At 40.4% G+C, this 27,918-nt stretch overlaps 1 protein-coding gene across 5 annotated transcripts in view; it reads right to left on the bottom strand.

Moving 5' to 3' along the window:
- The window catches only part of STK32B (serine/threonine kinase 32B), a 445,681-nt gene that overhangs the window by 144,512 nt on the left and 273,251 nt on the right, over positions 1 to 27,918 (bottom strand). For all 5 annotated transcript variants that reach the window (XM_016951222.4, XM_024356003.3, XM_016951221.4 and 2 more), the window contains exon 4: positions 24,220 to 24,393. In XM_016951222.4, coding sequence (XP_016806711.1) covers positions 24,220 to 24,393 — 174 coding nt within the window. The remainder of the gene's footprint in view (positions 1 to 24,219; positions 24,394 to 27,918) is intronic.

The raw sequence follows: 27,918 nt of genomic DNA, 5'->3' as shown, positions 1-27,918 counted from the left end.
CCCATAACAAGGGATTATCTGGTCCAAAATATCAATAATGTCAAGGTTGATAAATTCTGCCAGTGCCTTCAGAATCTCATCGTAAGTTCTGACAGATAAGAAAAAGTTAACCAGGTGGATAGGACAAATAAAAGCATTTCTTAAAGAGAGATAATCATGCAAAGGAAGAAGAGAAGTAGAAAACATATGAACTTGGAAGAAATGGAGGTAGTCTGGGCATGTAGACTACTAGGGTCTGTGCATGGAGCCAGACGAGGGTTGCAAGAGTCAAGTCTGGAGAGATGGGCATGGGGCAGGCTTATATATAAGGTCCTCATATATTATAATGATAATAGCAGTGGGCATTTTCACAGTGGCTCACATTTGTTGATCACTCACTAGGTACTAAGCTTAAACATGCATCACACGTTATTTCAGTTTGTTTTCTCAACATCCCTGTGGGGTAGAGGATTCGTTTCCTGTTGCTGCTTTAACAAATTACTCCAAACTTCACGGATAGAAACGACAAAATGTATCTGGAGGTCAGAAGAACAGCATGGAAAGTCAAGGTGTTGTCAGGGCTGTGTCCCTTCTGGAGGCTCTTAGGGAGAATGTTTCCCTCCCTCTTCCAGGTTCTAGAGGTGTCTGCATTTCTTGGCTCATGAAATCATCAAAGCCAGCTACAGCGGGTTAAGGGTTGAGTCTTTCTCATGTTGCATCAATTTGACACCCACTTCTGCCTCCCTCTTTCACTTTATTTTTTAGTTTTTATATTAATTTTTAAAAATTTAATTTATACATATTTGACCTATTTATGGGGTACATACAATTTTTTAATGTGCATAGAATATGTAATGTTCAAGTCAGAATATTTGGGATATCCATCACCTTGAGTATTTATCATTTCTATGAGAAATATGAAGTATTTTAAGTATTTTAAGTTTTAAGGGAACAATTTAAGTTCAAGCTCCTAGCTACTTTGAAATTATACAATACAATGTTGCTAACGAGTCACCCTTCTCTGCTATGGGGCATTAGAACTCACACCTTCCATTGGGGCCAGGCGTGGTGGTCACGCCTGTAATCCCAGCACTTTGAGAGGTCAAGGTGGGCGGATCACCTGAAGTCAGGAGTTTGAGACCAGCCTGGCCAACATGGCAAAACCTTGTCTGTACTAAAAACATAAAAATTAGCTGGATGTGGTGGCATATGCCTGTAATCCCAGCTACTCAGGAGACTGAGGCAGGAGAATCCCTTGAACCCAGGAGGTGGAGGTTGCAGGGAGCTGAGATGGTGCCACTGCAGTCCAGCCTGGGCCACAGAGTGAGACTCCATCTAAAATTGTACACATAGATCTATTTTTCTTCACCCCCTGCAATCTGCATACCCTCCCCAGCCTCTGGCATCTACCATTCTACTTTCTATCTCCATGGGATCAATATTTTCAGCTCTTGCACATGAGTAAGAACACTCACAATTTGTCCTTGTGTGTCTGGCTTATTTCACTTAACATAATGACTTCCAGTTCCATCCATGTTGCTGCAAATGACATGATTTCATTCTGTTTCACGGCTGAATAGAATTCCAGTGTGTCTATGTACCACATTTTCTTTATCCATTTGTCTGCCAATGGACACTTAGGTTGATTCCGTATCTTTCCAATTGTGAATAGTGTGGCAATAAATATTGGCATGCCTGTATCCCTTTGATATACTGATTCATTTCCTTTTCATAAACACCCAGTAGTGGGATTCCTGGATCAGATGGTAGTTCTACTCCTAGTTTTTTGGAAATCTCCATACTGTTTTCCATGGTAGTTGTACTGAATTACGTTCCCACCAACAGTGTATCAGAGGTCTCTTTTCTTTACATCCTCACCAGCATCTGCTATTATTTTGTCCTTTTAGTAGTAGTCATTCTAACTGGGGTAAGATAATATCTTCTTGTTCTTTTGATTTTCATTTCCCTGATGATGAGTGATGTTGAGCAGTTTTTCATATACCTGTTGGTCATTTTTATGTCTTCTTTTGAGAAATATCTATTCATGTCATTTGCCCACTTTTTATTTTTATTTTTATTTTTTACTGTTGAGTTCCTTGTACACTCTGGATATTAGTCCTTTGTCAGATGAATAGTTTACAAATATTTTCTCCCATTCAAAATGTTGCCTCTTCACTGTATTAATTGCTTCCTTTGTTGTGAAGAAGCTTTTTAGTTTAATATAGTACCATTTGTCTATTTTCATTTCCATTGTCTGTGCTTGAGGTCTTAGTCATCAAATCTTTGCCTAGAGCAATATCCTGAATTGTTTTCCTTGTTTTCTTCCAGTAGTTTTATAGTTTATTGTCTTACATATAGGTCTTTAATCCACCTTGAGTTGTTTTTTGTATATGGTGAGAGATGAGTCCAGTTTCATTCTTCTGCATATGATATACAGTTCTCCTAGCATCATTTATTGAAGAGGGTGTTGTTTCCCCAGGTACGTTCTTGGCATCTTGGTCAAAAATCAGTTACCTTAAATATGTGGATTTATTTCTGTATTTTCTATTTTTTTCCCATTGATCTATGTGTCTATTTTCATACCAATAATATACTGTTTTGGTTATAATAGCCTTATGATATTCTGAAGTCAGTTATTTTGATGCCTCAAGCTTTGTCCTTTATTCTTAGGATTGCGTTGGCTATTTGGGCTCTTTTGTGGTTCCCTATGAATTTTCGGATTGTTTTTTCTATTCCTGTGAAAAATGATGTTGGTATTTTCATAGAGATTGCTGTGAATCTGTAGATTGCTTTGGGTAGTATGGTCATTTTAACAATATTAGCTAGTTAATTATTGATGAATAGAAACTGATGATTTTTGTATGATGATTTTGTATCTAGCCACTTTACTGGATTTATTTATCAGATCTAAGAGTATTTTGGTGCAGTCTTTCGGTTTTTCTAGATATCGTATCATATCATCAGCAAAGAGGGACAAATGACTTCTTTTTTAGTTTGGATTTTTTTTTTAATTGCTTTCTCTTTTCTGATTGCTTTGGCCATGATTTTCAGTACTATGTTGAATAGGAGCGGTAAAAGTGGCATTCTTGTCTGATTCCAGTTCCTAGGGGAAAGGATTTCAGCTTTGCCCCATTCAGTATGATGTTAGCTGGGGTTTTGTCACATATGGCCTTTATTTTGTTGAGGGATGTTTCTTCTACGCCTAGTCTATTGAGAGATTTTATCATGAAAGGATATTGAATTTTATCAAATGCTTTTCCTGCATCTATTTAGATGATCATTTGTTTTTCCTCCTTAATTTTGTTGATGTGATGTACTAAATTTACCGATTTGCATATGTTGAACCATCCTTGTGTTCCTGAGATAAATTCTACTTGATCATGTGGATTAATTTTTGATGTGTTGCTGGATTTGGTTTGCAAGTATTTTCTTGAGAATTTTTACGTCTAAGGTCATCAGGAATATTGGCCTATACTTTTCTTTTGTTGCTGTATCCTTGTCTGGTTTTGGTATCAAGGTAATGCTGTCCTCATAGAATGTGTTAGGGAGAGTTTCTTTCTCTTCACTTTTCTAGAATAGTTTAAGGAAAACTTTGTTAGCTCTTTGGAAGTTTGGTATAATTTGGCAGTGAAGCCATCTGGTCCTGGACTTTTCTTTTTTGAGAGACTTTTTATTACTAATTCAATATCATTACTTGCTGTTGGTCTGCCCAGGTTTTCCATTTCTTCCTGATTTAATCTTGGTAGGTTGTATGTGTTCAGAAATATATCTCCTTTAGGTTTTTTAGTTTGTTAGTGCATAATTGTTCATCATGGTATCTGATGATCTTTCGTATTTCTGTGTTATCAGTTGTAATGTCTTCTTTGTCATTTCTGATTTTATTTGCGTTTCTCTCTTTTTTCTTATTTAGTCAAGCTGGTGACATATCAATTTTATCTTTTCAAAAAACCAAATTTCTTTTTTGTTGATCATTTGTATTTGTTTAGTCCCTATTTCATTTATTTAGCTCTGCCCTGATCTTTATTATTTTGTCCTTTTATTAATTTTGAATTTGGTTTGTTCTTCTTTTTCTAATTCCTTGAGGTAAATCATTTGTTTATTTGAAATCTTTCTACTCTTTTGATGTAGGCAGACATTTATTGTTATAAACTTCCCTCTTAGCACTGCTTTTTCTGTATCCCATTCGTTTTGGCATGTGTGTCTTGGTTTTCATTTGTTTTAAGAAGTATTTTGACTTTCTCCTTAACTTCTTTCTTGAACTAGTGGTTATTCAGGGGCATGTTGTTTAATTTCCATGCATTTGTATAGTTTCCAAAGTTCCTCTTGGTATTGATTTCTAGTTTTATTCCATTGATGCCCGAGAAAACATTTGACATAATTTCAATTTTTAAAAATTTGTTGAGACTTGTTTTGTGTCCTAACATATGGTCTAGCCTGGAGAATGTTTCATGTACTGATGTATTCTGTAGCTGTTGGATGAAATGGTCTTAAATGTCTGGTAGGTCCTTTTGGTCTTATGTGGAGTATAAAACCAGTGTGTTTCGTGGTTGTTGTTGTTGTTGTTGTTAATTTTCAGTCTAAATGATATGTCTAATGCTCAAAGTGGGATATTAAAGTCCCCAACTGTTATTGTACTGGAGTCTATTTTTCCCTTTAGATCTAATAAAATTTGCTTCATATATCTGGGTGCTCCACCATTGGGTGCATATATGTTTATATTAAGCCCTTTATCATTATATATTGACCTTCTTTATCTCTTTTTAAGTTTTTGACTTAAAGTCTATTTTATCTGATATAGTAGAGCTACTCCTGCTTATTTTTGGTTTTTCTTTGCATGGAATATCTTTTTCTATCCTTTTACTTTCAGTCTATATGTGTCTTTACAGATGAGATACATTTCTGGTAGGCAGGATATAGTTGGGTCATGCTTTTAAATCCACTCAGCCAGTCTATATATTTTAAGTAGAAAGTTTAATCCATTTACATTCAAGGTTATTATCGATATGTGAGGGTATATTCCTGTCATTTAATTAATTGATTTCTAGTTATTTTGTATATCCTTTGTTCCTTTCTATTTTATTGTTTATCATTGCGTTTTGGTGGTATTCTCTACTGGTAACATTTGAGTTTTCCCATTTTTTGTTTGTGTGTTGTTTTACCAGTGGTTTTCATATTTTTGTGTGTTTTCATGGTGGGAGTTATCATTCTTTCACTCCCAGGGGTAGGGTTCCCTCAAGCATTTCTTGTAGGGCTGGTCTAATGCTGATGAATTATCTCAGCTTTTGCTTGTCTGGGAAAGACTTTATTTCTCCTTTATTTATGATAGACAACTTTGAGTGTAGCATCCTTGACTTGCAGTTTTAAATATTTTTTTCTGAAAAATCTGCTATTAACCTGATGGGAAGTCCTTTATAAGTGACTAGATGCTGTTCTCTTGCTGTTTTTAATTTCTTTGACTTTTGACATTTTGACTAGAATGTGCCATGGAGTAAACCTTTTTGAATTGTATCTATGCCAGGACCTTTGAACTTCTTGTATCTGGATGTCTAAATGTCTTGCTAGACTTGGAGAATTTTCATTAAATAGGTTTTATTTCCCTTCCTTCTCTATTCTCCTTCTGGGACACTGAAAATTTGAATATCCAATTGATTTATGGTGTCCCATATGTCACATAGGCTTTGCTCATTATTTTTTATTCTTTTATATTTATTTTTGTCTGACTAGTTTATTTCAAAAGATCTGTCTTCAAGTTCTTTCCCCTTCTTGATCTAGTCTATTACTGAAGCCGCTGAATGTATTTTGTATTTTATTAAATGAATTCTTCAGTTCCAGAATTTCTGCTTGGTTGTTTTTTATATCTATTTCTTTGGTAGATTTCTCAGGCATATCCTGAGTTGCTTTTCTAATTTCTTTGCATTGCTTTTCAATATTCTCTTATATCTCACTGAACTTTAGTGTCAATATTTTGAATTCTTTTTTTAGGATTCAATACATTTGTTTTTGATTGGGATCTGTGTTGCCAGATAATTATTGTGTTCCTTTGGGGTTTCATATTTCCTTGCTTTTTCATGTTTCCTGTGTCCTTACATTGTTATCTGTGCATCTGGCATAATAGTCACTTTCTTCAATTTTTTGAATTTGCTTTCATAGGGGAAGACTTTTTCCTAAAGATGTGTATATTGTGTTGGCAGTGTAGAGAAATTTGGCTTTGGTTCTGGGTGGGTGCAGCAATGTAGTCTCTGTATGGTTTCTTCAGGTATAAAACAGCATTGATAGTGTCTGTTGTTTCCTTGGTGGCTTAGTATGTTGTTGTTTATGGAGGCTCTGCTGAAGTTTTGCTGGGCACTGGGATACAAGGTGGGCCAGTCTTTGGGCCACATTGGTGGCAGTGATGGAGTGCGTGTGCCTGTCCTTGGGCCCCAGGGTGGCATATACTGGCACTGGTTTTATTTGTTCCAGGCAGGCCAGCTCTTGGACCTCTAGGTGGCTTTCTCAGGTGCTAAGAATGGCAGTAGTGGGCCAGGAAGTTTGGTGGGTTCTCAAGCTCCTGAGCAGCGGGCATGACACGAATGATGGGTAGTCACAATGGTAGAACAACCCTTTGGAACCCAAGCAGTCCATGCTGGTATTTGTAGTGGCAGTGATGGGCTGGGAAGGCCAGCCCTCAGACCTACAGGTGGCACATGTGGGTGGGTACCTGCTGTGATGGTAGTGGCAGGCCGACTGGGCCTGACCTCAGACTCTGGGAGGAGTGTTAAGGTGCCATCAGTGGTGGACTGGGTTGGATGATGATTCCCCCAGGCCCCTTGGCTGCATGCTCAGGTACTGGTGAGGGGTGAAGCTGGGAAAGGCAGAACTGTCCTCAGGCCCCCTGATGGTGCATGCAGACGCTGCCTATTGTAGGCAGGGTTGTGGTGATCCTCAGGCCTCTGGTGGAATGCTCAGGTTAAGGTGGCAGTGGCTGTGCCAAAGCTCTGTTACTGAGTAGTGTGGGGATGCTGTTAGTGGCAGCAGCTGTAAGCAGGCAACTTGGGGGTGTGCACTTTGCTTGCACTTCAGCCCCACAGCACCCTGCAGCAGTGGGTGGGAATTTGTCCTCACAGCACATAAAAATGTGCAGTCACCCCTCTACTAGAGGTCTGGTGGTGTCACTGCCAGTTGCTCCCTCCTTGGTTCCTACAGCAACGGCTATGGGTGGGGAATGTCCATGGGATTCCAGAGATGCAAAAGTGCAAGGGGTGTTGGGCCCTAGGGAAGAATGCAGTCTGGTGTGGCTGGGCTCTCAAAATGGCAGCCTGCTGCAGCTGCTTAGGACTGGGAAGAAGGTGTGGGACACAGAATGGACTCCCTCTCTGGAGCAGTGCCTTCCCACAGTCTCCATGCAGTTCCTTATGTTAGTCTCAGGGGCCAGAAAGATTGAGGGGCTCTCCCATGGCTAGGACTGTAGGAATCTGTTGTGGGAATCTGGACCCCTGAGGGGTCTCTCACTTTTTATTTTCCAGCATTAGGGAACCTCTCCTAACAGCCTATCCCAGCCAAATGGGTTGTCCTGCTTCCCTCTCCTTCCTTGCTTTTGGTGCTTCCCATCACTTTTCTGTTGAACTCCTGTGTTCTCTCTTAGATGATCTACTCAGAGTGGTTATGTACTCATTATTTTGTTTCCTCTCTGTATTATTCCATTATCACACTGCTATAAAGAACTACTTAAGACTGGGTAATTTATTTTTTTAAGAAAAGAGGCTTAATTGACTCATAGTTCTGCATGGCTGGGGAGGACTTAGGAAACTTACAATCATGGTGGAAGGTGAGGAGAAGCAAGGCATGTCTTACCATGGCAGAACAGGAGAAAGAGAGCAAAGAGGGAAGTGCCAAACACTTTTAAACTATCAGATCTTGTGAGAACTCACTCAGTATCATGAGAACAGCAAGGAAGAAATCCACCCCCATGATCCAGTCATCTCCCACCAGGCCCCTTCTTTGACATGTGGGGATTACAATTCAAGATGAGATTTGGGTGGGGACACAGAGCCAAACCATATCACTCTCCATGGATGAGGTAATTACCAAATGTATGTAGTCAGCAATCTTGAAACACCCCTCTTTCAGTTTTAAGGCTCTTTGAGTACATAAGCTCTACTAAAATAATCCAGGATAATCTCCTCCATCTCAATAATGGCAGATGAGCCACCCTAATTCAATCTGCACCACAATTTCCCTTTGCTGTATAACACAGCATATTCCCAGGTTCTAGGTATTAAAATGTGGATATTTTGGGGAGATCATGTTTATGTTCACTGTAGATAGTATTTTTATCTATAGAAAATAAACCAAAGCTTCAGGGAGATTAGATGATGTGCCTGAACTCACAACAAAGGTGCCAGCTGTCTTTAGCCAAATCTAAGAGTCAGGCTCTGTTCTTAGCTGAATCCAGCTTCTAACTGTAGAGCTTTCCAGCTCCCCAAGACAAATGAGCTGCATTTGGTGAACACTTTTTATGGTGACTGATATGGTTTGGCTCTATGTCCCCACCCAAATCTCATGTCCTCACATTGTAATCCCCATAATCCCCACATGCATAGGGAGGGACCTAGTGGGAGGTGACCAGATCACAGGGGCAGTTTCTCTCATGCTGTTCTCATGATAGTACGTGGGTTCTCACAGGATCTGATGGTTTTATAAGTGTTTGACAGTTCCTCCTTCACATGTGCTCTCTCCTACTTGCCACCATGTAAGACATGCTTGCTTCCCTTTCCACCATGATTGTAAGTTTCCTGAGGCCTACCCGGCCATGAAGAACCGTGAGTCAATTAAACCTTCTTTCTTTCTAAACTACCCAGTCTTGGATATTTCTTTATAACAGTGTGAAAATGGACTAATACAGTGAGTGACACTTATTTCAGCTTATTCAATCCCTCAACAGCTCTGTGGGAGGTGAGCACTCCTCCGTGTTAATAGAGTAGCAAAATCATGTCCAGAGCAGTCACTGACTTACCCACGGTCTCTGAGCTAGAACAAGATGTAAAGGCTCTTAGCACTGCTCTTTACAGCGGTGAGTGGCCAGGCCTGGACCCTGTCTACACACAGGGTGACCCCAATCCCTCCCTGCATCAATTATGCAATCTGGGTTTTGTCCGCTTCACAGTCTTGCTCCTATGTCCCACTGTTTTGGGAACTAAGTCAGAGGTTTGGGTTTGTTTGTTTACAAACTCCACTGCTCATCAGAAGGAACCCAGACTTGGACCCAGAGAGGGCGGGATACTGCCCAAGGCCCAATTTAAGCCACTAAAGCCACTGTTTGAGAAAATCTGGACTCTTACATTCCTTCACGTACACTGCTATTAAATGAGCGATGAGCCTTTGTCAAAAAGGTCTTAGGACCAGAAGCCTGATCACACTTGCTACTTGGTATAATTCTTGTCCCCACAGCTTGAACACACCTGATTTCTCAGCAAGGTAGTATTGGCAAATGGGAACCACTACCCCAGCCCCATTCTGCAATTAGTTTTCTAAGACAGACACAGAAAATTTTGTCAAAATATCAGGAGTTAAGATAGTTTGCCTTTCCAGGATTCAGGAGGCACAAGCTCAAAATCTGTATGTGAAAATAACAACCATACACCCACAAGCATTTCAATATAGGAACACAAATGATATTCCCATCAGTTCATGCAAACTCAACGGGAAAGGGCCACTGTCCCACAATATGACAGGGAATGCCAAGAACTTCAGGGAGGGAGGATGTTGAATATGTCACTAAAAATACATATTTATTTTCATACACAAGCAAAAGCAAAAGAATTTCATTTTTCCATGAGAGTCATCCATGTGACGTTTCCATCACGAAAGCTTGGATAGCAGATCAATTCTATGGATACATGTTGTTGAAGAACTTGATTACCATAGGTTATCAGAATAGAGATAGTATGAGCTTAGGCCCTCATGCTTGGTGACTTGGGGTGGCCACTTCCTGTTAGCCCTTAGGCAAGTTATTCACCCTCCAGGAGACACTGTGGTCTCACCTGTAAAATGGGACTACTGATAGGACTAGGTGAACCCACACCTGCAGAACATTTAACACAGAACCAGGCACATGCAAAATGCTCAGAAATGTTGGTTATCGTTACGGTCTAATGTCTCATAAACAATTTTGTTTTCTAATTTCCAATAACATATTTCAAACATGTATGTGCTTTTAGTGTATCGTTTATTTGCCTTTTAATGTGTTAACATTTTAAAATTAAGTGGTCCATGGGAACAGGAACGAAGAATTTAAAGACAGAGTTTGAAGCATCTGCTTTAAATTCATGAAAATGCTAAAAAAAAAAAAAGGAGAATTATAACTTTTCATTTATAACATTTGAATCTCTTAAATGTTATAACATGTACACATATTATCTACTTAAAATAATATCTGGGCTTAAACCCAGTTATACTGTCATAGCAAAAAAAAGAATTTACTTTAAAATTTTCTTATTGAATTCAGTAAGATGATAAAAATGATAAATTGTATAAAAATTAGCATTTCTATACTTATCTTTTAGACAGTTTTGTAGAGAAATGGGAAGTGTTTTTGTTTTCTTTTTTTTTTAAATTGTATTATTTAATCTTTTTCAACTGTCACCCAGGCTGGAGTGCAGCAGCACTATCACGGCTCACTGTAGCCTCAACATCCCAGACTCAGGTGATCCTCCCATCTCAGCCTCCCACGTAGCCTTGTAGAGATGGGTTTTTGCCATGTTGCCCAGGCTGGTCTTGAACTTTTGGGCTTGAGTGATCCTCCCACCTTGGCCTCCCCAAGTGTAAGCCACAGCACTTGGCCTTGAGAAATGCGAAGTGTCTTTGAATGCTTGCATAGATAAAACTGTTTTAACTAAAGAAAGGTGTTGGCTAGTGTTTTGGAATTAATCTATTACTGCTCTTAATGATTAAAAGACAAAAAAAAAATTTCTGACAAAGTTTGCCAAAAAGAAAAAAATGGAAAAAAGAAAAAACTCAGATAAGGTTCATAATTCACTTCAATAATAAAGAAGCCTTCATAAATAACTGATTTAATAAGCAGATATTTTCCCAAGACTGGAATCAGCAACTCCAAGGCAAAGGTTTTCTTATACATGTCAAGGTTCCTGCCTTGTAAAAGAAGACTGTGAGTCTGATGAACTGAGTGGGTCATCAGTACTGAGACTGTTAGTTAATTTACATGGGATGCAAATTCAGGGTCAGGAGCAAAATACAGTGCATCATAGGTCATCGGACTTCACTGGAAGATGTTTCCCAAGATAGTAAGAGACACTATGTAATAGCTTTCAGGCATTTCAGACACAATTTCATGTAGGTAACGCTACTGGTAAAAATTTTAATCAAAAAAGCCTGAAAATGTACCAAACCCACTTTGATTAGTATTTAGATCAGTGCTCTGTTCAAAACAGTGAACAAATGGTTGCTGTTTACAGCTTCATATTTATGTGACTCTGAATTGGATTTTAAGAGGCCAGAGAAAGGAAGGAATTACCGGGGTCCTGCACTTCACAGGAGGCATGAGTTCTCTTCGAATCAGCTCATCTTCCCCAAATTGATGGATGCAATCCAACAGCACTGCCTATGGACCGTGGAGACTCTGAACAGCCTTCATTGTTCATCTGCTCTATTTTCATATGAATCATAGCTTTAAGCACTATTTTATATATTAAAAGAATCATGACTACATAATGGAGTAGAATGCAAAACTTAAGAGAAATTTTTAACATAACATATAAGACTTCAAAGGCATGTCATGCTTGTGATAGGCTACTTTGCACCCCTCCCTCACAAACTTTTCAGGAGCTAGCTTCCCATATATCAAAGAATATTTGTAGGTTGCATGTTCACTCTAATGATAGTTTCTTTTGCTGTGCAGAAGCTCTTTAATTAGATCCCATTTGTCAATTCTGACTTTTGTTGCCATTGCTTTTGGTGTTTTAGACATGAAGTCCTTGCCCATGCCTATGTCCTGAATGGTATTGCCTAGGTTTTCTTCTAGGGTTTTTATAGTTTTAGGTTTAACAGTTAAATCTTTAATCCATCTTGAATTACCTTGGTGGGAGTGTAAACTAGTTCAACCATTGTGGAAGTCAGTGTGGCAATTCCTCAGGGATCTAGAACTAGAAATACCATTTGACCCAGCCATCCCATTACTGGGTATATACCCAAAGGATTATAAATCATGCTACTATAAAGACACATGCATATGCATGTTTACTGCAGCACTATTCACAATAGCAAAGACTTGTGAACCAACCCAAATGTCCAACAATGATAGACTGGATTAAGAAAATGTGGCACATATACACCATGGAATACTATGCAGCCATACAAAATGATGAGGTCATGTCCTTTGTAGGGACATGGATGAAGCTGGAAACCATCATTCTCAGCAAACTATTGCAAGGACAAAAAACCAAACACCACATGTTCTCACTCATAGGTGGGAACTGAACAATGAGAACACACGGACACAGGAAGGGGAATATCACACACTGGTGCCTGTTGTGGGGTGGGGGAGGGGGGAGGGATAGCATTAGGAGATATACCTAACGTTAAATGACGAGTTAACGGGTGCAGCACACCAACATGGCACATGTATATATATGTAACAAACCTGCATGTTGTGCACATGTACCCTAAAACTTAAAGTATAAAAAAGAAAAAAGAATATTTGGTCAGAAAAGTTCTAGGAAGCAGTTCAGGATATCAATATTGATTTATTAAATGTGAACTTCTATTGTCAAGTAATTTCAAGTAAGGTAGGCTCTTACTTTATTATTTCTTCACTGATTTAACAAATAGTTCTAAAGCACTTACTATGTGCCAGGCATTATATTAGGTGTTGAAGATAAGAAGATGAACAAGGTAGAAAAAGTGCCTGCCCTTAGAGAATTTACAGACTAGGCAGGTGATATAGTTTGGATGTGCATCCCTGCCCAAATCCCATGTTGATATGTAATTTCCAGTGTTGGAGTTGGGGCCTGCTGGGAGGTGATTGGATCCTGGGGAGAGATTTCTCATGAATGGTTTAGCACCATCTCGTTGGTGCTGTCCTTTTGATAGTCAGTAAATTATCACGAGACCTGCTTGTTTAAAAGTGTATGGCCAAGTGTTCTCATTGTTCAGTTCCCAACCATGAGTGAGAAAACAAGGTGTTTGGTTTTCTGTCCTTGCGATAGTTTGCTCAGAATGATGGTTTCCAGCTTCATTTACGACCCTACAAAGGACATGAACTCATCCTTTTTTATGGCTGCATAGTATTCCATGGTGTATATGTGCCACATTTTCTTAATCCAGTCTACCATTGATGGATATTTGGGTTGGTTCCAAGTCTTTGCTATTGTGAATAGTGACACAATAAACATACGTGTGCATGTGTCTTTATAGTAGCATGATTTATAATCCTTTGGGTATATACCTGGTAATGAGATCACTGGTGACCCAGTGTTGTTTCTAGTTCTAGATCCTTGAGGAATCGCCACACTGTCTTCCATAATGGTTGAACTAGTTTACACTCCCACCAACAGTGTAAAACCGTTCCTATATCTCCACATCCTCTCCAGCACCTGTTGTTTCCTGACTTTTGCCATCACACACTGGGGCCTGTCTTGGAGTAGGGGGAGAGGGGAGGGATAGCATTAGGAGAAATACCTAATGTAAATGATGAGTTTATGGGTGCAGCACACCAACATGGCACATGTATACATATATAACAAACCTGAAGGTTGTGCACATGTACCCTAGAATTTAAAGTATTTTAAAAAAAAGTGTATAGCACCTCCCCTGTCTCCTTTGCTCCTGCTCTGGCCATGTAATGTGCCTGCTCCCCCTTTACCTTCCACCATGATTGCAGGTTTCCTGAGGCCTCCCCAGAAGCCGAACAGATGCCAGCAGCATGCTTCCCGTGCAGCCTGCAGAACCATGAGCTAATTAAGCCTCTTTTCTTTATAAACTTCTTTTCTTTATAAATTACTCAGTCTCATGTATTTCTTTATAGCAATGCAAGAACAGCCTAATATAGCAAATTTATTCCTTGGTTGCCTAGAAGTAAGTTACTGACGAAATCATTATCAATTAGGATTACATGCCAGGAAGAAAGTAGACAAAATGCTTTGGGAAAGTATGTGATGAGGAATAAAGTGAGAACCTAGCTAGATAAAATGTGGTCAGGGACACTCGGTGAAGAAGTGAGCATCTGGTTCCTGTTTTGGGTATCCATGAATAATTAGCGGATGTGACTGTGAACAGGACATAACCCTACTTTTGCTTTTGCATCTGGGGAGGCAACAAGGTGTAGTGGAGAGAGCCTTTTACTACAAGTCACGTTCCAGTTAAAAGCTCCAATTCCACTGCTAACTAGCTGTGTGACCTTGGATTAGAGGCTTAGCTCCCAGAAATGCCTGCTGCCTCATCCACACCATGGTAACAGTGCCTTCCTCTGGGGCGGATGTGAGGAGTCGATGATATCCATATGTGCTCATTTGTATGTTAATATATGCAGGCACTCACTCTATGAGCATTTTGTAAACAGTTCAGTGCAATTTGAACAATAAGGGAGCTGTATGCTCAGTGGTCATCAGCATGAGATCTGGGATTTGAACGCCTTGTTTCAAAGCCAGGGTTCCATGACCTGCCAGCTGTGTGTCCTGGGGCAAATCACCCAATCTCTCTGCAAAATGGGGTCATTATACTACCTAGCTCATTTTATTGCTGTGAGGATTAAATGAGATATTTGTATATGTGCATGTATGTGTGTCTATTATATATGTGTGGGTGTTTATAAATATTTATATATACTATATGTGTACATACACATGCATATACCCCATGTGCATATATACACATATGCAAACACATGTATGTATATGTATATAGTTTAAAGTAGTGTCAACACATTTTAACAAACTTGATTCATTGTTTAATAAACTTGATTCATTGTCACTGTTGTTATTTATTTAGTTTTGTATACCCTGGATACCTAGCCAAGGAATCCTGCCTTGAATGAAGATCCATCTTGGGATGCACTTCTAGGACCTTCAGAAAGATCATTCTCAATGACAAGTTACACCATGTCACTCCCAAGCTTTAACCCATCAATAAATGAGAAAAGCAGGGTCTGTTAGGGTGTGCTCCCTACCACCCTTGACCCTTGCAATACAGGCTCCACCCCACCTCGGGCCTCTCAAGTTTGGGCCCTTCTGCCCAGTGCCTTCTGCATTCCTTTTCCTAGTTCTAATTCCTAATTATCCTACAAATCACAGACCGACTGTGGCAGAGAAAGCCTTACTTGCCAACTCGGCCCCTGCCCCACTCCCCAATTCAGGCTGGCTGGGCACCCCTCCTTGAAGCTCCCACTGGTGCTGTGTAGTGCTCTGTCATGGTCATCATCCTTGGCTGCAATCATTTGTGGGGATGCCTGTTCCACCCAGAAAGTTGAGTCTCATTCATCATTTTCTTCCCAGGAGCTGGTACACAGCCTGGCCCAGATGGGCGTTTAAAGTATGAAGGGCTAATTCAAATGCTATGAAAAGTAAATCTTCTAATTGCTTTAAAACAATTTGTTTTGGACTGACAGTGGTATTTCCCTGCTTGGGCACTATTGAAGTCACTTGGCTATGTCCTAAAATACCTTTTGTTTTCTAAAGATCTATAACACCATCCTCAAAGGATGGAGTTTCGTCACCCAGAGTATATAGGAAACATTGAACATCAGATTACAAGGCCAGTTCCCCCAGACAGAGGAAATAAGAATGAGGCATCTAAAAGAAGCCAGGCACAGATAAATTCTTTATGAACATTTTCTCATAAAATGTGCATAACAGCCCAAGAAGTAGGTTTAATCAGGAGCATTTTTCAGATTAGAAAATCGAGGTCCAAAAAGTTGAGCAGAGTTTAATAGCCCACCTAAGCCCAATGAGATGGAAGATAAATATCCTTGGCAATCCAACCCAGGCTTGCATTTGTGGGATAATTGCTCCACTTCCGAGTGTGGCTACTTTGAAAGAAGCAACACTCATCTGAGGGTATAAATACGGCATTGAAAGTGTCTGGTACATATGCAGTGGAGGATTCATAAATTCAGCTCTTGAATTGATGCAAAACATTGCACAGCATTTCCATACATCCTTACACATGGTTGTGTTCAGATACACAGTTTCAAATCTACACATACACACATTGAAAGGGGGATTTATGAACCATAAGAAAGGGGGTAAAAAAGGCTGACTCAAATCTCTGCCAACTTTATAATTTTAGAATTGGGAAGGTAATTCAACTGCAGTAGTCAGGGTTCTCCAGAAAAACAAAAGAAACAGAATATAAATATACATATATAACAGAGATTTATCATGGGAATCGGCTCCCGTGGTTTTGGAGGCTGAGAAGTCCTATGATCTGCTTTCTGCAAGCTGGAGACCCAGGACAGCAAGTGGTGTAATTCAGTTCAAGTATGAAGGCCTGAGAAATTGGAGGCCGTTAGTGTAAGTCCCAGTCTAAGACTGAAAGCCCAAAAACCTGGAGCAGTGATGACTGAGGACAGGAGAAGATGGATAATTCAGTCAAGTAGAAAGAGTGAATGGCTCTAATTTTTCATTCTATTCAGGCCCTCAGAGGAATCGTTGATGCCCATGACATTGGGGAGGGCCATCTGCTTCATGCAGTTCACTTATTCAAATGCTGATCTCCTTTGGAAGCATCCTCACAGACACACTCAGAAGTAATGTTTCACCAGCACTCTGGGCATCCTTTAGCCCAGTCAAATTGACACAGAAAATTAATCATCACACATTTGCCTAGTAGACTTTAAAACATTCCCATAAATTACTGGATATCTCCTTTTCCCCAGGGTAGATCTGGAATCTAAGAGCAGATGACCTCTACCAGAGGAATATTTGAGAATGACTTAAAATTTTTTCTGAAATCTGGTGAATCATAATGAAATGGCTCCAGCCAGTCATGCTGTCACACAATGGTTCCATTTCCTGCCTTGTTCATCCCTGGCTCAGCTCTGGAACATCGGCATTTATCTCACCAATGTCCACATGACTTAGTGTCTCAGGGAATTTGGACACATGGATCATCTATCTATTGCACTCTAGTTCATGCATGGCTACAGTAATTCATGAATGACACATATACAACTGATCTGTAAAGAACTCTTTCAGCACCTTCAAAGAAGCCCAATCAAGGAACAGAAGCATACTCTACCCTGGTGTGACCTTCTTTAGGAAGTACAGCATCGCACTTAAAAGCACAGATTCCAGAACCAGAATGCCTGCATTCATTCAAAAACTAGTGAATGACTGAGTAAATGAACAGTTGTGTATTACACTGAACAATATCTTTACTACTACTATTCTCCTTCTCCTCCTTCTTCATTTTGCTGTTTGTTTCTGTTATTTGTATCAAAGTTATATGCAAATAGTTCAAAGAGCCAATAGTTTTGCAAGTTTTGTTACAATACAACAATCCCTATCACTTTCTTTTACAAACACATTTTGTTACAACAGCATTAATCCTACCGCTTTCTCCCCCATTTATCCTTCTCTATCCACTCATCTGTTCCAGGTTATAATTTTGGTATCTAACTCCTTATCTCTAAATGATAGACTTCTAATGACTCCTTCACTTTTAAACTCCAGGCTTTCCCTGGAGACTGGACTTCCTACTAGGGAAGACAAAGATTTAGCCGTCTTTCTCCAATCCCAGGAGACTTAGTCATCCTTTCCATTTCCCCAGTTTCTCAATAGAGTATAACTGAGTTTTTGGTTAGATTTTCAGGGTTTAGGTGATAGGATTAGGTATTATATACAGAGCTGACTCATTTAGTAAGCTGTACTCTACACAGATGTTGTCCTGTACAACATTTTCCTTCCCTAAAACGAATAATGTTATTTTTACTGAGTTTTTTTTTTCCTGAACCTCTCATAACTCAACTTCAGATTCTTTACCAGCTAAATAAATCTCTCAAGGCCAGGTGCATCAGGAATTCTATCAGATCACTTTTCCTGAAGAAGTCTCTCCCAGGGTCTCTGATCCATGCTAATCAGAACTGGTCATGGTATACATGTGAGGCACAACTGATATCCCATCGGCATCATCCTGGAGTTTTCCTACGCCTATCTGCTTTGCTGGAGTTCCAGCTTTCTGTATTCCATTTCTTTATCCTCTTTGATTCATTCATTCATTTTGCAGTCCATCTCATTTTCCTAGTATTTGGGAAAAGGTATATGGGAGGACCACTTTTTGAGACCTGGAACTGGGGAATATGTAAACCCTCACACATGGTTGAATAGCGTGTCTGCACTGCCTTCTAGCATTTAAGAAATTAAAAACTGTCTGGGCACTGTGGCTCACACCTATAATCCTAGTACTTTAAGAGGCCAAGGTGGGTGGATTGCTTGAGCTCAGGAGTATGAGACCACCCCGGGTAACGTGCTGAAACCCTGTTTTTACAAAAAAATACAAAAAAAAAAAATTGGCCAGGGATGGTGGTGTGTGCTTATGGTCCCAGCTACTTAGCAGGCTGAGGTGGGAGGATCACTTGAGCCCAGAAGGTTGAGGCTGCAGTGAGCCATGATCGTACCAGTGCACTCTAGCCTGAACGACAGCAAAACTCTGTCTCAAGAAACAGAAAACAAAACAAAAAAAAACAAAAGAAATTCAAAACTATTCTGATTCTTCAGCCTCTATGACCTGTGGCTCTTCTGTGGAAGCTTATCAGATCTGACATTTGTTTTGGTATGTGTCTGTTTCTAGCCATTGCTCCATGCCCTTCGTAGGCTCTCTCAATATAGAAAATCATGTATTTCAGGTCTGGGAGATTGTTCTTTCATTGTTTCATTGATGATTTCTTCCTCTATGTTTTCTCTTTATTGTTTCTTGTGTTGAAATCTGTAGATTCTTTAACTTTGCTTTGTTTCTTATATTCTTTTTGTCTTTTTACTCTACTTTACAAAAAAGTATAAAGACTTTATCTTCCAGCATATATTTTGAGTTCTTTAAATTTCTGCTTTCACAATTTTCATTCATAAGAGCTCTGATGTTTATTCCATGAATTTAAAAAAAATGCTATCTCTTGTTTCACACATGCAAAATTCTTCTTTTATCGTCTGAACATACTGATCATAGTTATTTTGATGTTTCCAGAGTCACTGTTTAACCTAAGCTTTATTATTTTTTTCTATTTGGCTGTTCGGATCCTGATGTTCAAGTTAGAAGATTTCCCTGGATGTCTGATAATCCTATGATGTCATTAACTTAATTGGGAGCTGATAATGAAGGAATAGGGCTTGTTTACTATAACCTACACTTTAAGGTGTCCTGGAAAACCTTTGATGGCACAATCTCTTTCCTTCGGGCTCAGTCACATTCCCATTGAAATCACTTGAGTTCCCTGTGTAGAGGATGAAGGCATAAAGACACCATTCTTTGATCTCAGTTGTGTGTGTGTGGGTGGGTGTGTGGGTGTCATTTCAGCATCTAGTATGTATATGTTCAGATAATATTGCCATTGTTAGTACAGTATCCCAACCCAGGCAGGCTTGATGTCCTTTAGCCCAGGCACTCTCCATTTTACCCTCATTAGCAGAATAACCTTTAGTCTTCCTTTTGGGTAAGGAAGGGGGCAACCACCTGGCTCTGCAGAGTTGGGAAAGAGGTCTGTGTTCTCAATACTACTTAAGTTTTCAGCACCACACCACACCTATTCCAAAATTGACCACATAGTTGGAAGTAAAGCTCTCCTCAGCAAATGTAAAAGAATAGAAATTATAACAAACTGTCTCTCAGATCACAGTGCAATCAAACTACAACTCAGGATTAAGAAACTCACTCAAAACTGCTCAACTACATGGAAAATGAACAACCTGCTCCTGAATGACTACTGGGTACATAACGAAATGAAGGCAGAAATAAAGATGTTCTTTGAAACCAACCAGAACAAAGACACAACATACCAGAATCTCTGGGACACATTCAAAGCAGTGTGTAGAGGGAAATTTGTAGCACTAAATGCCCACAAGAGAAAGCAGGAAAGATCCAAAATTGACACCCTAACATCACAATTAAAAGAACTAAAAAAGCAAGAGCAACCACATTCAAAAGCTAGCAGAAGGCAAGAAATAACTAAAATCAGAGCAGAACTGAAGGAAAGAGAGACATAAAAAACCATTCAAAAAATTAATGAATCCAGGAGCTGGTTTTTTGAAAGGATCAACAAAACTGATAGACCGCTAGCAAGACTAATGAAGAAAAAAAGAGAGAAGAATCAAATAGATGCAATAAAAAATGATAAAGGGGATATCATCACTGATCCCACAGAAATACAAACTACCATCAGAGAATACTACAAACACCTCTACGCAAATAAACTAGAAAATCTAGAAGAAATGGATAAATTCCTTGACACATACACCCTCCCAAGACTAAACCAGGAAGAAGATGAATCTCTGAATAGATCAATAACAGGATCGGAAATTGTGGCAATAATCAATAGCTTACCAACCAAAAAGAGATGGATTCACAGCCAAATTCTACCAGAGGTACAAGGAGGAACTGGTACCATTCCTTCTGAAACTATTCCAATCAATAGAAAAAGAGGGAATCCTCCCTAACTCATTTTATGAGGCCAGCATCATCCTGATACCAAAGCCTGGCAGAGACACAACCAAAAAAGAGAATTTTAGACCAATATCCTTGATGAACATTGATGCAAAAATCCTCAATAAAATACTGGTAAACCGAATCCAGCAGCACATCAAAAAGCTTATCCACCATGATCAAGTGGGCTTCATCTCTGGGATGCAAGGCTGGTTCAATATACGCAAATCAATAAACGTAATCCAGCATATAAACAGAACCAAAGACAAAAACCACATGATTATCTCAATAGATGCAGAAAAGGCCTTTGACAAAATTCAACAACCCTTCATGCTAAAAACTCTCAATTAATTCGGTATTGATGGGACATATCTCAAAATAATAAGAGCTATCTATGACAAACCCACAGCCAATATCATACTGAATGGACAAAAACTGGAAGCATTCCCTTTGAAAACTGGCACAAGACAGGGATGTCCTCTCTCACCACTCCTATTAACATAGTGTTGGAAGTTCTGGCCAGGGCAATTAGGCAGGAGAAGGAAATAAAGGGTATTCAATTAGGAAAAGAGGATGTCAAATTGTCCCTGTTTGCAGATGACATGATTGTATATCTAGAAAACCCCATTGTCTCAGCCCAAAATCTCCTTAAGCTGATAAGCAACTTCAGCAAAGTCTCAGGATACAAAATCAATGTACAAAAATCACAAGCATTCTTATACACCAATAACAGACAAACAGAGAGCCAAATCATCAGTGAATTCCCATTCACAATTGCTTCAAAGACAATAAAATACTTAGGAATCCAACTTAGAAGGGACATGAAGGACCTCTTCAAGGAGAACTACAAACCACTGCTCAATGAAATAAAAGAGGATACAAACAAATGGAAGAACATTCCATGCTCATGGGTAGGAAGAATCAATATCATGAAAATGGCCATACTGCCCAAGGTAATTTATAGATTCTATGCCATCCCCATCAAGCTACCAATGACTTTCTTCACAGAATTGGAAAAAAACTACTTTAAAGTTCATATGGAACCAAAAAAGAGCTTGCATCACCAAGTCAATCCTAAGCCAAAAGAACAAAGCTGGAGGCATCATGCTACCTGACTTCAAACTATACTACAAGGTTATAGTAACCAAAACAGCATGGTACTGGTACCAAACAGAGATATAGATCAATGGAACAGAACAGAGCCCTCAGAAATAATGCCGCATATCTACAACTATCTGATCTTTGACAAACCTGAGAAAAACAAGCAATGGGGAAAGGATTCCCTATTTAATAAATGGTGCTGGGAAAACTGGCTAGCCATATGGAGAAAGCTGAAACTGGATCCCTTCCTTACACCTTATACAAAAATTAATTCAAAAAGGATTAAAGACTTAAATGTCAGACCTAAAACCATAAAATCTCTAGAAGAAAACCTAGGCATTACCATTCAGGACATAGGCATGGGCAAGGACTTCATGTCTAAAACACCAAAAGCAATGGCAACAAAAGCCAAAATTGACAAATGGGATCTCATTAAACTAAAGAGCTTCTGCACAGCAAAAGAAACTACCATCAGAGTGAACAGGCAACCTACAAAATGGGAGAAAATTTTTGCAACCTACTCATCTGACAAAGGGCTAATATCCAGAATCTACAATGAACTCAAACAAATTTACAAGAAAAAAACAACCCCATCCAAAAGTGGGCAAAGGACATGAACAGACACTTCTCAAAAGAAGACATTTATGCAGCCAAATGCTCACCATCACTGGCCATCAGAGAAATGCAAATCAAAACCACAATGAGATACCATCTCACACCAGTTAGAATGGCAATCATTAAAAAGTCAGGAAACAACAGGTGCTGGAGAGGATGTGGAGAAATAGGAACACTTTTACACTGTTGGTGGGACTGCAAACTAGTTCAACCATTGTGGAAGTCAGTGTGGCGATTCCTCAGGGATCTAGAACTAGAAATACCATTTGACCCAGCCATCCCATTACTGGGTATATACCCAAACGACTATAAATCATGCTGTTATAAAGACACATGCACACATATGTTTATTGCGGCACTATTCACAATAGCAAAGACTTGGAACCAACCCAAATGTCCAACAATGATAGACTGGATTAAGAAAATGGGTCACATATACACCATGGAATACTATGCAGCCATAAAAAATGATGAGTTCATGTCCTTTTTGAGACACGGATGAAATTGGAAATCATCATTCTCAGTAAACTATGGCAAGGACAAAAAACCAAACACCGCATGTTCTCACTCATAGATGGGAACTGAACAATGAGAACGCACGGACACAGGAAGGGGAACATCACACTCTGGGGACTGTTGTGGGGTGGAGGGAGGGGGGAGGGATAGCATTAGGAGATATATCTAATGCTAAATGACGAGTTAATGGATGCAGCACACCAGCATGGCACATGTATACATATGTAACTAACCTGCACATTGTGCACATGTACCCTAAAACTTAAAGTATAATAATAATAAAATAATATAAAAATAAAAATAAAAAGAAGTTTTCAACAATTCGCCTTATTATAGCCTCTTTTCACCAACTGCCCCCATTCCATAGATACCAGGTGCTGCCAATTCCTGAGCTTTTGGGGAATTCTTTAGCATCTATTAGTTATTGACTCTCCCCAGTAGCAACATTAAATTCAGTTTCCCGTTTCCTAAGTCATCGATCACTCTACATCTTTCTTTCCAGCTTCCCCCATGTTTTGACTGTAGTCCCCTTTCAGTGTTCCCTATCTTCATAACTTTATCACTTTTCAAACATTCCTTACTGTCATTTAATGGAGTTTAACAAGGGAAAAATTTAGACATATATGCTTAATCTGTCATCTTTACCTAGAAGTTCAAGTCCTCATCTTTTCCAAATCTTTCAAAATTAGTTAAGTTACAAGGATATCAGCTAAGCACAGTGCAAGACCATGGGTAAACCAATTTGGAGCCTCTCACACCAGCTGCCTCTTCTGGGGTCAGTGAGAAGATTTATGAATGATACAATCACTTTCCAAAGCCTCTCATTGAGTTCCAGCTTCTGCAGGCAAAGTCACTTTGCTCACCTGTGTAGGACATGGCACTGCTGTGCATAGCAGGGAGAAGTAAGGTCCCTGAGGAGGCTACAGAAACTCAGAACTTTTATGCAAAGCCCAGAGCCAGCACTGAGGCTTCCTAAGAGAAAGAAATCCTCCACGATGCACAGCACTGATTTCTAAGTACGGAAAAAAACAGAGTAGAATCCCTCACACTCCCAGCTCACTAGTATAATAATGCTCCTGTAACTCTTCTGACTTGAGACAGGAGAGACAGAATGTTCCAGCTTCCCTAGGCATACTGGAGCAGAGAAGATAAGGCCAGCCACCAGCCATGTCTCTAAACAGTAGTGTACGGGTACAGGATGAGAGATGTAGGTGCTGGTTGTAGAAAACATAAAAAAATAGGAAGAAAAGTGTTCTGCTTTTTTCCCTCATGCACTACCACTTTTAAACCATGTCAAGGACAAAATTCTCTCCCCACTACTGCAGACTGCTCCTGACACCCTAGCCCATGGTCCCTGTGTCCCAGGCATCCCGCCAGCAGCCCAGTTACCTGTGGATGATGTGGTACCTCTGAAGATACTCCAGGGCCAGTGCCAGCTCACAGATGTAGAGTTTCACAGTCCCCTCTGTGAAATGCACATTCTGCTGCAGATGGTAGCGCAGGTCGCCTCCCAGGAGCAGGTCCACCACCATGAACATGTCCTCCTCATCCTGGAAGGAGTACCTAGGAGCACAGAAGGACAGAGAAGATTAGGGGCGGAGGCACCTTCAGCACCCTCAAGACCAATGCCTCCATTTTACAGAAGAGCAAACTGAGGCTCAGAGAGAGGCACTGAGTTGCCTGAGTCATGGTGCTATGGGACTGGAGGGGAAGGGGCAAAGGCTTTCAATCCTCAGGCTGCCTCCACATTTGTTGGGGTTTCCTCATATCTTACATAGCAAAGGCAAGCAGGAGTACCCAGCATTAGTTCTCAGGCTCTGGCAGACAGATGACAGTTTAACTACTACTGGACTCCAGCATGTTTCTTCATCCGTTTTTAGCAGGTGCTTTAATTAGATGGTGTCAGTGTTCATAGGAGCTAGCCTCCAAAGACACACTCCCCTCCCAAACACTCCCTCCATTCCCTGCATATGCATGCTGCTCTCCATATGGAACTTGTTTCTGCAACTCTTGAATGCAGTGGTGTTATGGGACATCCAAGTCTAGGCCTTAAGTGAATGGGCAGTTTCTAATTTTTGCCTCTTGGAACCCAGCCAGATGCAAGCCACATGGAGAGGCCAAGAGAAGGAAAACCAGATCCCCAGCTGAGTTCCCAGTGACAGCCAGCACCACTGCCTGCCACGCGAGTGAGCTGCCTTGAGCATTTTGATATTCCATGGCAACCCCAGATATCACATGGAGCAGAAGAACAGCCCAGCTGAGCCCAGTTACCCCACAGAACATGAGATGATTAAATGGTGGTGTTTTTACACCATTAAGTTTTAGGGTGGTATTTTGTTTTGTTTTTGAAACAGTAGAAAATTGATACAGTACCAAATGCATTTAACAAAATGCATTTGGGCTTTCTAAGGACTGAAGAGCCAACACATAGAATCTGAGATTGTTGTTAAACAATTGTAGTATACCATCACATCACAAACTGTTGTCAAGTTCACTGTAGATTTACAGGGTATAATAATGGAATCATGTAATATTAATCACAGAATTGCATAATGTAATCATGGAAGCTTAGACCTGTGTCTTAGATCCTCAGATATTAGACCGAATCAGCAAGGTCCTTCCCCTCACTTAACAGAACAGGAAACTGAGGCCCAGAGGGAAGAAGGGACTTGGTGAGTCATTGTAAGTGTGGGGACAAGAACCCAAATCCCCTGACTCTCACTCGCTGCAGTGTCCTGATGACCACACACTGTGGGGATGTTGCTGTAATGCACCCACACTATGTTCCAGTATCCTGGGTGTGCAGCCCTGGGGAGGGAGCCTGGTGCATGATTTGGTCCCAGGACAGGCAACAGAACCACATGCTTACAGGACAGGGAATTCCAGGGTTGGAAGGACCTCAAATCCCCTCCAGCTCTCATTACAGAGACTGGGGCCCAGGAAAGAGGAGATGGCTGGACACAAGTCATATCCTCTTTGTGTATCTTACCCATTGTTCATAATTGTTCAGAATTAAGGCAAGGAAGGGGGCTGTTTATTGCATCCCCAGATCATGAATTTACCAGAGGCTTATGGAACACCTACTGTCTGATAGGCATTGGGCTACGTGCTGGGGACACTGGGACAAAGAAACTGTCTTCACCCTGGAGGCGTGCACAGTGCCCTGGGAGGGGCTAGGCTGACAGTCACTGACAATGCATGGGCTGGCATTCTAGGAGTCTTTCCAGGGTGCAGGCGAGTGTGGGAAAGGAGGAGGCCAGTGCTCCAGCAGGTGAAGGTGGGTGGGAGGAATTGGGAAAGTCTTTACCCATGAGGGGTTTACTGGGTCAGGAACGCACAGGCTGTGTGACTCAGACAGAGGGAGAAACAGCATGACCCATGGCGGGAGGCTGGATCATGGCGCAGTACCCACAAACAGCAGAGGGCCACCTTTGGGAGTCACCATGGTGACATGGATGGGCAGGAGTGGAGTAAGATACAGTCCCTGCTCCTCATGGAATTAGAGACTGGAACAAACCTCACAGGATGGAATGAAGTGTCTCCTATCAAAGACTCACAGGAAGTGCTGTGATGGTGGAGGGTGCAGGGCTGAAGATGCTGTCTTTCTCCCAGGCTGTTCTGTGCTGAAAGGCCCTTCTGCCTTTCCAGGCAGAGGCACCCGGAGTACCCAGGACGTTCCCAATATTCCTGTCACATTTTCAAGGCACTATTTCCAGAAGTTTCAGTGAGAATATTTTTGTTTGCCCAGAAAGTTTTTATTATTGTTGATATTATTAATTATTATTCTCACTCTCACTCTTGGCCTCCCAAAGTGTTGGGATTATAGGCATGAGCCACCGCGCCCGGCCACCAGCTGGACTTTAGATCTGTTTCAGGGCCAGTATAACCTCATTCATGCTCCTCCCCCTCAACAAAGAGAGGAGCATGTAAGTAACACAGCCTCGCTGGGAAACACAGGACTACCTTGTTTTACTGCACTTCACTTTCTTACAAATTGAAGGTTTGTGGCAACCCTGCCTCCAGTAAGTCTATCAGTGTCAATTTTCCAATAGCATGTGCTCAGTTTGTATCTCTGTGTCACATTTTGGTAATTCTTGCAATATTTCAAACATTATTATATCTGCTATAGTGATCTATGATAAATGGTCTTTGATGTTACTATTACAATTGCTTTGAAGCTCCTCAGATGGCATCCATATAGCACCCAAAGCTTCATGGATAAAGGTTGGATGTGTTCTCATGCTCCACTGACCAGTAGTTTCCCATATCTCACTTTCTCCTTGGGCCTTTCTATTCCCTGAGGCATAACGATATTGAAATTAGGCCAGTTAATAACTCTACAAAGGCCTGTAAGTGTTCAAGTGAATGGAAGAATCACACATCTCTCAGTTTACATCAAATACTAGAAATGATTAAGCCTAATGAGAAAGACATGCCAAATGCCAAGATAGGCTGAAAGCTAGACTCTTACACCATAAAGTTAGCCAAGTTATAAATGCAAAGGAAATAAAAATTGCTACTCCAATGAACGCATGTAAGACATGAAAGCCAAACAGCCTTATTGCTGATAGGGAGGAAATTTTAGTGGTCTAGACAGAAGATCAAATCAGCTACAACATTCCCTTAAGACAAATCCTAATCCAGAGCAAGGCCTTAACTCTCTTCAGTTCTATGAATGCTGAGAGAGGTGAGGGAGTTGCAGAAAAAGAGCTGGAAGCTAGCAAAGGTTGGTTCATGAGGTTAAAGAAAAGAAGCCATCTCCAGAACATAAAAGCACAAGGTGAAGCAGCAGGTGTTGATGGAAAAGCTGCAGCAAGTTACCCAGAAGATCTAGCTCAGATCACTGGTGAAGGTGAATACACCAAACAGGAGATTTTCAAAGTAGAAAAAATAGCAAATAGCTTTATACTGGAAGTAGATGTCATTTAGGACTTTCATAGCTGGAGAGGAGAAGTCAATGCCTGGCTTCAAAGGGTCAAAGGACAGGCTCTCTCACTAGGGAGGCTCTCTTGTTTTAGCAGCTGGTCACTTTAAGTTGAAGTCAATGCTCATTTACCATTTTGAAAATACCAGGGCCCTTAAGAATTA

This window comes from Pan troglodytes, chromosome 3 (genome assembly GCF_028858775.2).
Source record: "Pan troglodytes isolate AG18354 chromosome 3, NHGRI_mPanTro3-v2.0_pri, whole genome shotgun sequence".
In the NCBI taxonomy this organism is placed as follows: domain Eukaryota; kingdom Metazoa; phylum Chordata; class Mammalia; order Primates; family Hominidae; genus Pan; species Pan troglodytes.
The sequence above is the reverse complement of the archived record's forward strand: the minus strand, read 5'-3'. Positions and strand labels throughout refer to the sequence as shown.